At 41.3% G+C, this 16,422-nt stretch overlaps 1 protein-coding gene across 2 annotated transcripts in view; it reads right to left on the minus strand.

The window, feature by feature from the left end:
* Positions 1-2,965: 2,965 nt before the first annotated feature.
* Positions 2,966-16,422, minus strand: part of Kcmf1 (potassium channel modulatory factor 1) — a 79,991-nt gene continuing 66,534 nt past the window's right edge. For both annotated transcript variants that reach the window (XM_004844626.3, XM_021258239.2), the window contains exons 5-7: positions 14,342-14,516; positions 10,637-10,919; positions 2,966-5,051 (exon numbers count right to left, since the gene is read on the minus strand). In XM_004844626.3, coding sequence (XP_004844683.1) covers positions 4,790-5,051; positions 10,637-10,919; positions 14,342-14,516 — 720 coding nt within the window. In that variant the 3' untranslated portion in view covers positions 2,966-4,789. The remainder of the gene's footprint in view (positions 5,052-10,636; positions 10,920-14,341; positions 14,517-16,422) is intronic.

The following is a 16,422-nucleotide window of genomic DNA, read 5'->3' on the forward strand; positions in this document are numbered from 1 at the left end:
TCTGTATAGAATTGCTGCAGGGTTCCTCAGACAAGGAGCTCCCTAGCTCTTGTATCTACAGAGCGCTCTTGGTGATAGGCAGAGTAACTAGAGTACTGACCAGAAAGGAAGTTTCAGTATGCCTGAAGCTGATGGACACCTGGAGTTAGATTTTTACACTGTCCTGAAAGCCACTTGATTCTGCCTTTGGAGTACTGTGATGACTCCTCCAGAGAGATACAGCCAGGCTTAGCATCACAGAAATCCCACGTCACAAGTAACCCCAGAGCCCGCTCACCTTGCTCCCATCCCTAATCTCTCCCCACTCCAAACTCAATACAGGGCTTCACACATGGTCCACACATTCCCTTGCCTGCCTTTTCTCCAAGCTCAGGAACGGAGGTGGCTTTTTTTTCTATTCCTGTGGTGCTGGGGATCAAAGCGAGCTTCTTGCATGCTAGGTGTGTGCTCTACCAGAGCTCCAGCCCCAGTCCCGAAAGAACTGCTGTGACCTGTCTAGCTGAGCTTGAGAAAGCAATTAGCTGCAGCCAGCAGCAACATCAACTTTCAAATTTAAGTCTGGGGAAATTTCCTACATAGTGTTTTACTTTTTACCACATGTGAGCTCACTGAAGAGTCCCCAAAACTATACAAACAAATTTGCAGCTGGCGTTCCTATCTAGTAGACACTGCCCAGCCAACGACAGAACCTGCTCCTCCCTCACACACCTGCAGCCCACAGCAGTATGAACTGCACCGGACGAGGCACAGCAGACTCGGCCTTCTCACCCAAGCCTTCAGTTGCTGGGGCATCAGAAAGACCATTTTCTCTGCTGTCTGGCAAGCGCAGGTCTTGGGTCTGGTTCCCTCAACCACTCAAGGAAGGAAGAGACCTTTGTTCTATCCCTCCTCTCCCGTCCTGATTCACTCTTAAACAGAACCATGAGGGACTGAAGTCTCTGCCTCTCTATGGCCACGAGGCAAAAATACTTGAAGTGGCTGTATTTGCTGAGGGGCTTAAGCTTCCTTTTGGGAACAAAAGCTAAGAGTGAGATCTCCCGGGGAACCTTACCTGTTTAATTGTGGCCCGCACAACAGGAATACTGCAATAGGACTGCTGACCTTTGAAAACCTGTTGTGTATTACTGAAAATACTACACTATTATGAAATGGAGGGGGGTGACCATAGGATGGATTTTTGTTACTGTTATTTTTAGTAACATAATCAGCTACCCTAAACTAATACTTCATTTGGGGGCCACAGGGTCAGACAAGGTCTTGAGACAAGGTATGTAGCCCAGGCTGGCCTTGAACTTGCAGTGATCTTCCTGCCTCAGCCTCCAGAGTGTTGGAATTAGAGGTGCATGCCACCATGTCTGGCTAGAACTTATTTTTCATGAGTCTAATTATAAGTGAAATAATCCACTACTCTGTTACTAGCAAACCTAGTTTCTAATTTGGTGGATTAATCTGTTCCCATTGGCTTGAACCACAGGTGGTACATGAATTTCTGTCCCACTGGGTGGCTTCTACTACCAGATGGGATTGTCCCATGCTAGCTGACAGGACAGTCATGCAAATTACAGCCCCGTCAAGAATATGTTAAAACAATGCAACTTAAAAAACAAATTTAAAGATTTCACTGTGGCCAACCACAGAAATTTTGTTTGCAGCCATAAAGAAAGTACAGGTAATCCCAGCCACTCAGGACACTGAGGCAGGAGGATGACAAGTTTTTGGTTTTTCGAGAAAATGACTTGCTATATAGTCCAGGCTGGCCTTGAATTCAGTGATCCTCCCTGCCTCAGCCTCCCAAGTGCTGGGGTTACAGGTGTGTGCCACCATGCCTGGCTGAGGATGACAAGTTTTGAGTCCAGTCTGGCTGCTTCAAAAGAAAAAATAAAAAGGGCCAAGGATGTAGCTTGGTGGTAGAGTGCCAGCCTAGCCATATGTGGGGCTTGGGTTCAATCCCCAGTATTGGGGAGAAAAAAGGACAGATATTTTTTGAGAGTTGAGAAATTGTAGTAAAGTAAATGAGTTAAAAGAATTGGAGAGTTACAAGATAGATTCAAATATTTCAAATTTCAAACCCCCATCTATGGATATTCTTCACAATCATAGGTCAGCAGGGATTACTTTGGGATTCAACACATTGTATTTTCCATGCTATAAATGACACAAAACCAGAAGTGTCACACATTCTCTGCAGGCTTTAGCCTTCAGTTGAACATATTTTTTTTTTTTGGTTTTCTAAGACAGGAAGTCAAAACTGCTTCCACAACACCTTGCATAGAAAGTTATTCCTAAATAGTAAGTAAAGACAAGGACTACGAAACATTTACAAGTTTATGTTAAAACTCAACAAAAACTTCTCAAAAGCTCATGATCTGGTCCTTAGAAATTTGAAGGTGTAGCCAAAATAAACAATGGTATAGCTCGATTTTGTCTTCTCTCCATCAAAATCTTTGCAACTTATTTTTATTCAGCAATACATTCAATAATATGTTAATTCAGAAACTAAAGAAAAAGGACACAAGAATTTGAAGGGCTTAAATATATTTTATATTGATATTCTGTGTCTTTCTACTCTAAAATAATACATTATTGATTACATACAGGATGAGGTGAGGTATTTGTAAAATATCTGATAAAAAATAATTAATATACAGTATTCTACATGAGATGGAATCTTATGAACCCCTAGGTCTTCTGAAGTGTTAAAATTGATCATCTAAATTAAACTACCCTCAATGGTTGTTCTCTAAAACCACATTAAAAAGGCTCTTTCTTACATTTTCCCAGAATTTGCGCAGAAAAGGGAGAGCATATAATTGGCATTTTCAGTTTCTCACATCCAAAGTAATGCATTCACACAAAATCACAATCTCCATGTTTAGCATAAAAAGAAAAAAAAATACTGGATCAGAGATATAAAATCTGGTAATGGTTAGGCTAATTCACCAACACCAAAGAAATTCAAGTGGTCAACAGTCTTGAAAATGCTTTATTGAAATGTGTGACTTATGTGCAGAAGATGTATTTGAAAGACCACAGCTTGAAGACTGGTTTTTGAAACTTCTCAACAACCAACTGAAAATAAGGAGTCCCTACCGGACTTGACTTCTAGTATAACTGGAAGCCTGGTGTAAAATTTTCCTTCAAAACATTTGCCATTACAAAAATTAAAGAAAACAAAGCTCATATTGTATTTGGAAATTGCTGGAGTCTGAAGTTTCAGAGAGAAGCAACAGTTTTTAGACATGTAGGGTGACTTCTTTTTTTGGTACATTTGGATGAACATGGGCTTCACAGTTCTCAGAAGAGCACTGGCTGGGTGCTCAAGTCTGTAAGCTTGTGTTGAAGAGATGGAGAAAGGAAGGACGAGGATGGGGAGGGAGGGAGAGAGAGAGAGAAGCAAGGAGAGGAGAGGAGACCTAGAAAAGGGCTCAGAGAAAGAGAACTGGAACGAGACATGATTAGGTTAAGTCTAGTTATAAATTTATCAGAAGCTGTGCGCACCTTTTTTAAAAGTCCTAAATTTACATTCCAAAAACTGCCCCCTATTCCCTAAACCTGCTGTCCCTGCCTTGGAGCTATTGTGACAGTCTGTGCACAAAAACTGAAACAGAAAATAAAAAATAACCCGGCCCCTTCAAATCCCAAAACAAACCCCCAAAAAGCTGTACATTTTTTTTTACACATAGGATTAATAATATAGGCATATAGGTGGCATGATTCAATTAAGAGGCTTTACTTTTTATGCCAGGAAAAAACCCAATAAATAAAAGGTGCTAGGTTAGCATTAAGAATTTGGTTGTAATATGACAAAATCTGGGAAGGCGAGTCCTCAAAGCTCCCCTGATACTGATCTGTCTCGGTAAACTACAAAGCAAATACATAAATAACGCAAAAATATGATTGAGAATGTGAGATTTTAAAAAACAAGACAACATAATTCAGGTTAACTTTGCTGAACAGTGAATAAAAGAAATTCATCTACACCTGAATAAAACATATTTAACAATTGAAAAACTTTCAACAACCACAAAAAGTAAAAACTTTAAACAAACATGAACAGGATTTGTTTTTAGGGCACACAAACGCCCTGCAGCAGATTCCGACCGTAGCGTTATTGGCGTCTTCTGCGGAGGAGACAGGTGGGGTCCGAGGGGCAGGATGACTGACAGGGCGACAGGACAGTCACACGGCAGAGTGCACGCCTGCCATGACCCTCAGATTCCACTGCAGAGCTGGCTTTGTGCAGAGGAGGCACACAAAGAAAGGTGATTCAGGCAGACATTATTCAAAAGCTACTTTGCCAGTAACCACTGAATAATGTTTGGGAAAGCTTTGGGCTTTGTTATTTAAGTTTTACTCCTTGTATTTAATTTTTAAATAACAAGGTCACTAAAACTCATGCACGCTGCAAAAAACCTCATGCAGTAGTTAAGGTAAACCATCCAAGCAGTTTTTATTCATTAATATTCATAAATACACACAGCAGCTTCATTAGAGATTTCAATTTTCCTCTTCAGTTTGAATGTGGAGTATTAGGAGAGCCTTTTGCATGTCAAGGTACAGGAAGCAGAGGTCATCCCTGCACTGCTACCTACATTTACCTGCTAGAAGTAAAAATTAGTTAAGTGGAAATGATTATCATATATATTTTTCTCTCTTCCTTTTGAATGTACACAATGTAACAAGAGTGACAGACCTGAAATTACAATCACCAAACAAACCCAAGATAGTTGTTGTCCACTTTCATTGGCAAATACAGCACAGAGGACATTGTCTGCGAAGTGGGATGTCATCAAAGAGGAGGTGGTGGAGGCTCATTTCCTTTATTACTCTCTTTTAAATTTAGGTTTTCTAAAGCAACATCTAGAGGCATAATATCTACACAGCCCATAGCACCAAAATCTGCCATTTCTCCCCGTTCATCCTCGTCTGAGGACGAGCTCTCTTCCCGCACTAAAGTGGACAGAAGGAGCTCTTGGACAAACAGGCTTCGGTCTGCACGTTCGCTTTCCATGGACTGGCGCTCTGCTTCGGACATTTTAGGATCATTTAACCTGTGTGAGGGAGAAAAAAAAAAAGACCTTATTGGTACAAGGCTGGTGAAGCTCAGTATGGCCAGTATCTACGATGCCCTCCACTGTGCCAGCTTCACAGTGGCAGCACTCAGATCCGGGGTGTCTCACCGGAACACCTAGCTCCCGTTTACCACCCTGTTATTTTTGCACACCCGCAGCAAGACTGCTACCCTAAGCTATGAATCTCAGCCTTCATTAGAGTCGACGGGCAAAACAAACACCACCCTGCACAAACCATTTAGACTTCTCCACTGAATCTAGAGAAAACACTTCTGACCAATTAGACTAGGGGAAGCCCAGGGTACCTTGGTACTCACCGTTAACTGGTTCTGGGAGGTGTAATGAGTACCAAACAAACTTGGCAGAAAGAGTAGCAAGTCATGGGGCAATCGACACTGACAAGTCCTAGCTTGCACTTCGAGCACCAAACATTGAGTATGGGACAAACTTTTCACATCAAAATATGCTGAGTACCAAATTCAAAGAGATTCAAAGCAGCTGAACACTAAGGCATGCCTGTAGCGACTTCCCTAACCAGAATTTCACCCATGGCAGTAAAAAGCATAGAGCAGCAACTCTGCTTACAAAAAACAGATCTGTAGTGAACAGAACAATTAACTGACCAAAACAAATTATAGAATGTCTCTTAACTTTCTCTATTACTTCCACCTCATTCTTTCTGAAATGAGTGTGTGGAAATACACTTTACTTGCCAAGAACAAGTCTGCCCAGCGTGATGGGCAGATCTGAGCACCACCTGCCTGGCAGGTACACCTGACATTAGGGGGATCTAGGCTATGTGGGAGCTGGGACAGATGTGAAGGGCTGAAAATTCTACTTATCACTTGCTGATTTGATAAGTGACTTAAAAAAATGTCAATTCTTGAATTAAAAAATAGTGAAATTTTGCTTAGTTGCAGTACTGATTTTTTTTTTTTTGTGCCAGGGATCGAACTTGGGACCTGGCGCTTGCGAGGCAGGCATGCAGTACTGATTTTATTTTGTACATTTCTGGTGGCAAAGAAAGGGAAACCAGCAGAACACTAGGAACAGGAAAAGTAGTAAAACAGAGAAGACAGGGCCAGTGAGGGGGGCTCACAGGCACGTGTGACAGGTACTTCTCCCAAGAGCCCAGGAGTACCGAGCCCAATATAGACTTGCTCCCTCTATCCTCCCAATGCCAAGGCCAGGCGCACCAGTCATCATGGACAGCACACACGTGGGACCGACTACACAGGCTCTGGTCAAAGGGCTTTCTGAGGGCACGCGCTCTTTTAACTGTCAACTAGGATCTATTATCAACATTTCACACAAGAGGAAAGTGAAGCACAGAGTAACTAACTTGATAAAATTTCACAGCTGTTAAAAACCACTACTGATGACTAAATCAATGGCTTGGAAGACAAAGGTCTAAATTTCAGAACTTAAGGTAAAAGTATCTGGAAGGTAATTATAGGAAAGCCAGTATATCCACATTGAAAAGAAATGACTGTAACTCATGGTTGAAATCAAATTAAGACAAACCCTAGGGGCTGGGGATTTAGTTCAGTGGTTTCGCTGCCTGCTGCATAAGCGCAAGGACCAGAGTTCGATCCCCGGTACCAAAAAAAAAGCAAAACAAAATTAAGACAAACCCAAGAGAAAAGCTATTGGAATGGAGACTGAGCAACAGAGTACAGTCTCAACCCAAAACTACACAAGGGTTAAGAATGGAACTGTATTCCATGTTCTTAGCTTTGGTTAAAGGAGAAAAAAAAACCTCTAGAGAATCAAATCTGTTACAGAGAGAGAGGGTGTACAGAAGAAAAGCCACACAATGGGGGTAATCAGGTAAACTGGAGACACAGGCTGAGGTGTCAGCTCTTTGTAGCACTGACTCCAGCATTACTGCTTAGATTTTTAAAAAATTTATATATTAATTGGTACATTTTAGGTATACAATATATTTATATTTATCATTGGGTGTTTGTACCTGAACATGATGTATCTTAGTTCTTATTTTTTTCCCCATTACCTATTCGCCCTTTACCCCCACCACCCTTCCCTATTTACACAGACTTTATTTCCCTTTTTTTTCCTCTCATAATTTTTCCTTTCCTTTCTTCCCTTTCCCCTTCCCCTCCCCCTTTGGACCTTTTCCTATTTCAAATCATCAATTATTTGTTTTAATCATTTTCATCCTTATTTACACTTTCAGTTTCTCACACTAGAGATACTATTCGGTATTTACACATGTGTGTCCTATTTATTTCACTTAAAGAGTATGGCCTCAATATGTATCCATTTAGCTATAAATGACTCTAGTTTCTCATTCTTTATGGCTGAGTAGTACTCCATTTTATTAAAAAAAACCACATCATGGGGCCGGGGGTGTAGCTCAGTGGTTCCGGTGCCTGTCTTGCAAGCGCAAGGTCCCAAGTTCAATCCCCGGTACCAAAAGAAAAACCAAAAACAAAAACCCAAAAAACCCCACATCTTCTTTATCCAGTTTCCAGTTGATGGGCACTTGGGCTGTTTCCAAACCTTAGCTATTACAAACTGTGCCGCTATAAACATAGGTGCACATATATCACTGTGGTACTGTTTAGATTTTTAGGGAACTGATTAAGAAACTGCCTCATTCTTGAGAGGTAAATTTTGGTACTAGCGCTTTTTCTCCTGATAGCGCTTTTTCTCCTGATAGCGCTTTTTCTCCTGACATGGGATACCTAAAAGAACCATAAAGCTTGTGAGGAGCTTCAATTGGAGCTAGCAAGGCGGGTCACGTCCCCAAAAGACTGGCATCTGACTTAGATGGTAGATCACTTTCTAAAAGGTAAAACTATTTTTGTTAGTTTCTCCCAAACTCATTCAACTGGGGGGAGGGGAAGAAAGATGAACATAAGTAACTATATACTCCTCAGAATGTCGTAAAGTCCAGGAATATTTTCTGGAAAATACTGCCTTAGACAAGTCAAATAAGTCTGGGTCAATATATGATAAGTTAAAGCTCAGCCTGGGCAATTTAGCCTGTCTCAAAAAAAAAGAAAAGAAAAAAAAAAAAACACAAAGAGGACCACAGAGCTTCAAATTATGGAACTGGGCTGTTAGAAGCTACAATCAGAATCCAAGAAAGCACCTAGAGGCCCAGGGATCAGGGTGTCCAGTGTAGAATCAATGCACAAAAAAATCCCAGGTCAAGTCACTATGCAGCTTGAGACCTAAACAACAACAACAACAACAACAAACAAGGCGGGATGAGATGTCTTTATCAAAGGGTACTGGCAAGACATTCTGCCAGTGCAGAATGTTCAGTGCATTCTTAGTGAATATAAACATTGGTACACTGTGTGTGTGTGGTGTTTGTTTTTTGTTTTTTTTGGTACCTGGGATTGAACTTGGGACCTTGTGCTTGTGAGGCAGGTGGCGGCACCACCGAGCTAAATCCCCAGCCCCTGTGAATGGTATTTTAGCAGTACTTGGGATTGTGTAGCCTTTGCACTAAGCTATATCCCAGCTCTCTTTTTTTTACTTTTTGAGACAGGGTCTTGTTAAGTTGCCTTGGCTAGGCTTGAACTTGCCACCTTCCTGCTTCAGCCTCCCGAGTGCTGGGATTACAGGTGTTCATCAGTGTACCCAGCTTAAGATATCTTTCTGAGGTAGGTACCCAGACCTGGTAAGTTCCAGAATTGCTACTGATCAGTTCCTACAGGAAAGGTTACCACAGCAAGCAGATCCCATCTCCCTCACATGGAAGCAGTACTTTCTGGTAATGGGCAGGCAGTTACTGACCTCACAGAGATAATACAGAGGTAAATTCCTCTCTTGAAATTTCCTTTGTAGAGCCATAAGTAACCTGTATGAGTATTCTACTTAATCCTCAATGATTCTGTTGTGGGGCAAAACTCCTGGGATACTGGTGATAAAACTGCGATTTGGAGAAATGAAGTACAGTGGTACCTTGGTTTTGCCAGGAACTTAATTTGTTCCACGAGTTTGGAAAAGATGGCCACATTTGTGTTTGTGTGGGGAGATGGCTGCAGTCCTGTAGAGTCTGCCAATGCAGAATTTGCAACCAAAAACAAAATTTTGCCAAATGCTTTTGTTTGCCAACCAAAGTATTTGCAAAGAAAAGTGTTCATGAACCGAAGTACTACTGTATGTTGTCTACAGCCCGAATTTACTAAGTGGCAAAGCTGAGGGTCTAGACTAGAAGTCTTCAAACACAATGCTACGTAACATTATGTTACTTACAACCCCACACATGTACCACTGTACTAACAGATTTTTTTAAAGTATAAGATAAAAGAAATATAAGTAGAAATTATATTAGTTTCTTTTAATATCCAAATGAGTTGCAATATACATTGTGTTTCAGAGATAACAATACTTTTTAAAATTTTTATGGTTTTTACTTTATATTACTCTCTGTTCCATTAAAACCCGAATTAGTCCAGGTCCCTTATTTGTTGAGTCTGAGACCCTACTTGTCACTGCTATTTAAAAAATTCTCTGTATTCTTAGTTTTTGGCAGAGGATTATATTCCATTGGTAACTTGTTTTAGAAGCACTCTACTCCTTCCAGTACAGCAGTTTATTGTGTGTACTCATTGTTATTTACACTGTGCTAAACTAGTTTTTATTTTTTTTTATTTTTTGGTACCAGAGATCGAACTCAGGTCCTTGCGCTTGCGCAGCAGGCGCCGAAACCACTGAGCTAAATCCCCGGCCTCTAAACTAGTTTTTAAACAGTCACACTTTCAGATGCTAAAGAATTTAGATCCAGCTTCCTTAGAAAATCACCACTGTGTTATTAAATCATCTTCTGTACCTTTTACTATTTTACAGATTGAAATTGGCAATTAAGGGCATGTGATGCTAATTATGTTACTATATGTACCTAATAATACTTATATACGTAATGATATGGTGTCTAATCTTTATGGGTAGCATGAGAAAGGAAATTCATATTAATGATGATATATACCTTAAGAACAAGACCAGAATTCTCACTTTATTTAAAGTAATAATTATTCTTCATATTTTTGGGGAAATACTGAGCATGCATTTTTTTGTTTGTTTGAGACAGGGTCTTGCTATGCAGCCCTTGCTAGCCTGAAAATCACAGTGATCCTCCTGTCTCAGCCTCCTGAGTACTGAGATTACAGGTATGTACCACAACACATGGCTGAACATGTGGTTTTAATCAGAGTTGCGAGTAGTAATGATTTAATAAAAGGCACTGTTTTTGTTTTTCTGAGATAGTGTCGCTATGTAGCTCTGGCTGGTCTTGAACTATGTAGCCCAGGCTGGGCTCAAACTCACGGTGATTCTCCTGTCCCAGTCTCCCAAGTGCTGGGATTACAGGTGTGTGCTACCATGCCCAGCAAAGGCAGTGTTTTTAAAAACACACACGTAAATGTAATTGTGTTGTATACCTACAATGTACCAATAAAAGAATTTAATACAAAAAAAAAAAAAATAAAAAATAAAAACACACACACATAAGAACACACACATTCTTTTGGGCTGCATGGTGTTAGTAAAACAATACTTCTCCAAGGAAATTCTAAGAAATGAGCTACCTTGTTAAAAGAAACTGGGAGTTCTGGAGCGTCTGCTGACTGCTTTCTGTGCTCGCTACGTTGGTTGTTGCTGTGGACTGTGTGATTGTGGTGGTGACACTGCTTGTGTTGGTGCGCCGGGTGGCGTTGCGTGCTGTCTCCAGTTGCTGCCGCGCCGCCTGGGCGTGCTGCCGTTCTAGCTGCAGCTGCATCTGCAGTTGTTGTAACTGAGAGGCGGAAGGGCCAGAAGAATTAAGTTGTCCTCCTGCAGAACGTCTCACTCCTGATAACTGAGATAGAAGCTCTGCCAAAGGAAATGAGATGATCAATGTCTACTTGACACTGAGGAAAACAAAACATTACAGATACTGGAAGAACACCCAAAGCATTGTGAGCAGGTGGGGGCCCTAGTGACATGTAGCTCAGCTAGGACCCAATACCTTCTAGACTATCTCTTGGAGGCAGGAGTCACTGTGTACCAGGAATGCAAAAACCTACACAATTATTTCTGTTTTCAAAAAAACTTAAGAGACCGTTTGTAGAATTATTTCTACAAAGTACTAATTTAGTTATACTTCCTCTTAGAATAGCCAGGAATGATGATGCATGCCTGTAATCCTAGACTTGGGAGGCTGAGGCAGGAAGATAGCCCTGAGTTCAAGGACAACCTGAACTACACAGCTAGACCCTGACTTAAAAACAAAAAAAAGAAACAAACTTAGTAGATTAAAGTGGGCCATCAATAGGCCTAATCATAAGTTCTCTCAATATGAATTCTACAAAAGGAGCAAATGAGGCTACTGTTTTCTGAGCTCTCAGATCACAGCAGATATTCCACATTTATTAAATGATTGAAGGGATTATTAGGATTACACTTGAGAGTTAGAGAGGTCCCTCTCCTGCACATCTTGGCGACCCACTGGCAGTGCTCAGCTAGGTGTGCTCCCCAGAGCCTGTGGGCCTGTGCAGTGGCCGTGGTGTCCCAGACTCCGTGTCAAGGGGGCTGAGTCATGGGAGGGTGAGGAGGGCTGAGGGAGAGGCTCGGCGGCGCAGCACTTGGTTAGTGCAGGAGAGCTGGGTTTTTTTTAATCTCCTGTAGCACCCAAAAGGAACTAAGAGGAGCAGTGTGGCTCTGTCTTCAGGAGGTGCAGGAGGCTCTGCCTAGGCTACAGGGCATGGACAGTCTCCTAGCAGAGGATCTTGGGTCAGCAAAGTCCCCCATTTCCCAGCAACAATCACTAACAAGGTCAGCTTCCTTTTCCCCACTCACTATGTTTACCCGGGGATCCTCACTCACTCTGATGGCACATCACCCTCACTAAATACACTGATTTTCACTGACAGAAACAAATCAAAGTACTGTAGAATAATTCTGAAGTTTGATTTTGGTTTCCAGAAGTTACCGTTTAGAGTCTCCACTAAAAAGATCAGGTAAGTAGTCCTTCTGAATAAACAATATTAATATTTAAAATCAAATCTCCAAAACTCAAGTTTACTGGGGTTTTCTTTCTTGGGATTAAAATTTTATACTGTATATTTACATTTCAAAGAACACTTTATAAGTAAAACTATCCCAAGTGCCTAGCCAGTATTTAGGGGTGCAGCAAGTTGTGTCACGTGTCAGGTATGCACCTCAAGTGAACACTCATGCACACTTTGGGCAGCCATCCCACCCATGTGCCAGGGGCTTCTTACAGATTTATTTTGACCTTGTGCTGTGCTGCCAATCTCACAGGCTTAACACCAGACTCGGACTTGGCCTCGAAATACAGGCTCAAGCTATTAAAACAAGTACCCTTCAGTATGTTCTACAACAAAACAGCTGTCAAATCAAGCCCAGGACATAAAAATTCCTCTGTTCTTCCACAAGAAGCTCTTAATTCTCTAGTTTGGTCAATTATCTTTTTTATCTGTGTACTTGGGGAGACTGAGCCATGACTGGAGGCTTCAAACACACATAACACCATATTATCTCAAGCCCCTAAGTACTTAATGGATACAGACTGATATGAACTACTTTATACCATCTACATTTATTTATATATTTATTGGTACATTTTAGGTACACAATACATTTACATTTATCGTTGGGTGTTTGTACCTGAACATGATGTATCTTAGTTCTTATTTTTTTTCCCATTACCTGTGCATCCTTCACCCCCTCCACCCTTCCCATTTACAGGCTTTGATTCTATTTTTTTTCTTTCTTATAATTTTTCCTTTCCTTTCTTCTCTTTCCCCTTCCCCTCCTGCCACCCCCAAACCCGCGGACCTTTTCCTATTTCAAATTATCAATTATTCATTTTAATCATTTTCATCCTTATTTATACTCTCAGTTTCTCACACTAGAGAAACTATTTGGTATTTATACACGTGTGTCCTATTTATTTCACTTAAGAGTATGGCCTCAATATGCATTCATTTAGCTATAAATGTCTCTAGTTTCTCATTCTTTATGGCTGAGTAGTACTCCATTTTATAAAAAAACCCACATCTTCTTTGTCCAGTTTCCAGTTGATGGGAACTTGGGCTGTTTCTAAGCTTTAGCTATTACAAACCGTGCCGCTATAAACATAGATGCACATATATTGCTGCGGTATGATTCTTTGTATACCATCTACATTTAAAATATTTCACTCTTGGGGCTGGAGGTGTGGCTCAGTGGCAGAGCACTTGTCTAGCATGTGTTGAGGCTCTGGGTTCAATCCCAAACACCACACAAAGAAATTTTTTTATATTTCTAAAATATTTGGAGCCGGATGTGGTGGCATAGGCCTGTAATCCCAGCACTTAGGAGGGTGAGCCAGGAAGATCTTCCTGAGTTTGAGGCCAGCCTGAACTACACACCAAGACAATGTCTCAAAAACAAAAAAAAAACCCAAAACAAGCAAAAAAACAAAACAAAACAAAAAAAACCCCAACAATAACAACAAAACAACAAAAAAGGACATTTTAGCTGGGTGTGGTGGTGTATTTCAATTATCCCAGCACTTGGGGGTGCTGAGGCAGAAGGATCACAAGGAGGGCTACATAGCAACTTCAAGGCCAGCCTGGACTAAATAGCAACACCCTATCTCAAAAAACCAAAAGGGGAACTTCTGTGAAGAAAACAGGCACCAGATGATCAGGTGTAAGACTAAGAACACAAATCCCAAAAGTTTTTTTTTTTTTGGTACCGGGGATCAAACTCAGGACCTTTTGCTTGTGAGGCAGGCGCTAGAACCACTGAGATAAATCCCCAGTCCCTTCCAAAAGTATTTTAAGAGGTGCTTGATAGGTTTCCCACTACCTCAGCAACTATTATGTATAGTAGCTGTTCTCTTCCTATTGTGCCTTGGCCCCTCCCCTGTGTGACGTCATGCCTAGATGGTTGCTCCCACCAAAGAACAAACCCTTCTTCCCAGCATCCCCCTGTTCCCACCTAGAGAGTAACCTAATACTCGCTCACCTCCTACCACCTAGTGACATCACCAGCTCCTCCATTCCCTCGTCACTACCTCACTCAAACTCTGCCTCAGCCCCTACAAACCCCTCCCCAGTCTCTATAAAAGACGCTCCCTGCCCCGGCCATATTGCCTTTGTCTCTCCTTTGTTCAGAGACAGCCCGGCAGATCTGTTCTCCTAATAAAGGCTTGTGGTGGCCTGGTCTAGTCTTGAGTTTTTGGCCCTTTTACCTGACAGTGCTCCTCTTCCCCCATTTCCTTTATGAAGGTGAAACTAACTTACCAGCTATAGGATCCATGGCTTCCCTATTGCTTGGAGAATATGAACTCTGAGAAGAAGAAAGTCCACCAGTAGAACTGCTAGTAAAGTGCATGTTTGATCTACGAGCACGAGGACCTCCTAGTCCTCGGCCAGGGTGAAACATTCTACGTACATGTCGAACACCACTCGATTCATCATAACTCAAAAGTTAAGGAAAATGCCAAGTATTTCACAGAAAGGGCAAAAACAATCAATGAGCCCTTGCTAGATAAACATACAAATTTCCTAAATTGTCAGCATTTTAAAGAGCACATTTAATTTAGAATATAAATACCTTGACTCTATGAAGCCTGTTAACCCTAAAAAATATAATATAAAGCAAAATTGTATGTGTGAATATGTGTGTGTACAAGGTTAGAAAAGTTTCTTTGGGGGCTGGGGATGTGGTAGAGTGCTTGCTTAGCATGTATAAGGCCATCGGTTCAAATCCCAGTGCCGCAGAAAAACAAAAATAAAAACAAGAAAGTTTCTCTGGGAAAAGAGAAATTTCTTCCTTGGCTCCACAGTAACACAGCCAGATAAGGTCAAAGGCGCCACCTGGTTAGACACCCAGGGGAAACAGCCACTATTCCAATCGCAGTACTGAATTTCATATATGTTTATGTAATCCAAGTAACCACAACTAATAAGTATCAATTTTTATATTTAGGAAGAGCTGTATCAATATAACATGACATTTATCAAGAAGTCAGACATCCAGCAGTCTCTTTTATCTCACACAGCTGAGTCAAACTGAAGGTCTTGAGTAGAAATAGCTGTCAAAACTTGTGACAAGCTAGGTGTGGTGGTGCACACCTGCAATCCCAGCTACTCAGGAGGGTTGTGAGGGTTATGAGGTCAAGGCCAACCTAGACTACACAGTGAGTTCAAGGCTAACTTGGGCTATATACCAAGACCTTGCAAATAAATAAAATAGAATAAAATAAAAACAAATCCAAAGCAAACAGCAAGCAAACAAAAACTTCATGAAGACAAGCCAAGTGTGGTGGCACACACCCGTGAGCCCAGCTATTCAGAAGGCTGAAGCAAGAGGATTCCAAGTTCAAGGCCAGCTTAGACAATTTAGTGAACTTAGTGAAGTCTGGTCTTCAAATACAAAGAGGTGGAGATATGTTCAGTGGCAGAGCACTTGGCTAGCATGGGGCATGCCCTGGGTAAAAAACACGGCAAAAAACAAAACAAACAAAAAACCCCTGCAACTCATGTAGACAACCTGAGTTTTTAAAGTTTTTAAGTTTACGTGTGTGTATGCGTGAGAGTGTGCATGCTTGTAGGGCAATTAGACATTGTAGAAGGAAATTTTCTTTCAAAGTGACAAACAGAGCAACATTATGCAGATTAACTGTTGAGTAGCTTTTGTTTTTGGTACCGGGGATCGAACTCAGGTCCTTGCGCTTGTGCAGTAGGCGGTGAAACCACTGAGCTAAATGCCCGGCCCTATGCAGATTAATTGTTTTGCTGGCATCCTGGCTTTTCGGATGGGTCTAGTCATTTAGGGACAGGGTGAGTAGCTCCACAGGGCCATCAGGCACCACCCTAACCTATATGGTTTCATAGTTCTATCTGGGATGATGGTCTGGGCATTAGAGAAAGTGATGCTAAGACTGCTATGTTTTGTTTGTTTGTTTTTTTGTTTGGTACTGGGGATCGAACTCGGGTCCTTGCGCTTGCGCAGCAGGCAGCGAAACCACTGAGCTAAATCCCCAGCCCTGCTATGTTTTGTTTTTAAGAAGCAGCTAGGTATGGAGTACACTTTAGGGTGACTTCCATCAAGACAGGAAAAACAAGTCTGGTATACACTAGTACACCCTGAAGACACTCCCTAAGGCCACACAGATAAACTTCCTACACGCAAGGTTAACATTGGGAATACCTGAAAAATGTGTATGTTTCCAGGATAACAGCCATGGCAACATTTTCTCCCTAGAACTTCATGGTAACAAATCAAAAATACATGTCATTTCTTATTTTAAATTTTGCATAATTTAATCTATTTTCCTAGGGACATCTCTAAAACACTCATGAAAATGGACACAGATGAA

This window comes from Heterocephalus glaber, unplaced genomic scaffold (genome assembly GCF_053883595.1).
Source record: "Heterocephalus glaber isolate CG9 unplaced genomic scaffold, H.glaber_assembly_v1.0 deba00000470, whole genome shotgun sequence".
Lineage (NCBI taxonomy): Eukaryota > Metazoa > Chordata > Mammalia > Rodentia > Bathyergidae > Heterocephalus > Heterocephalus glaber.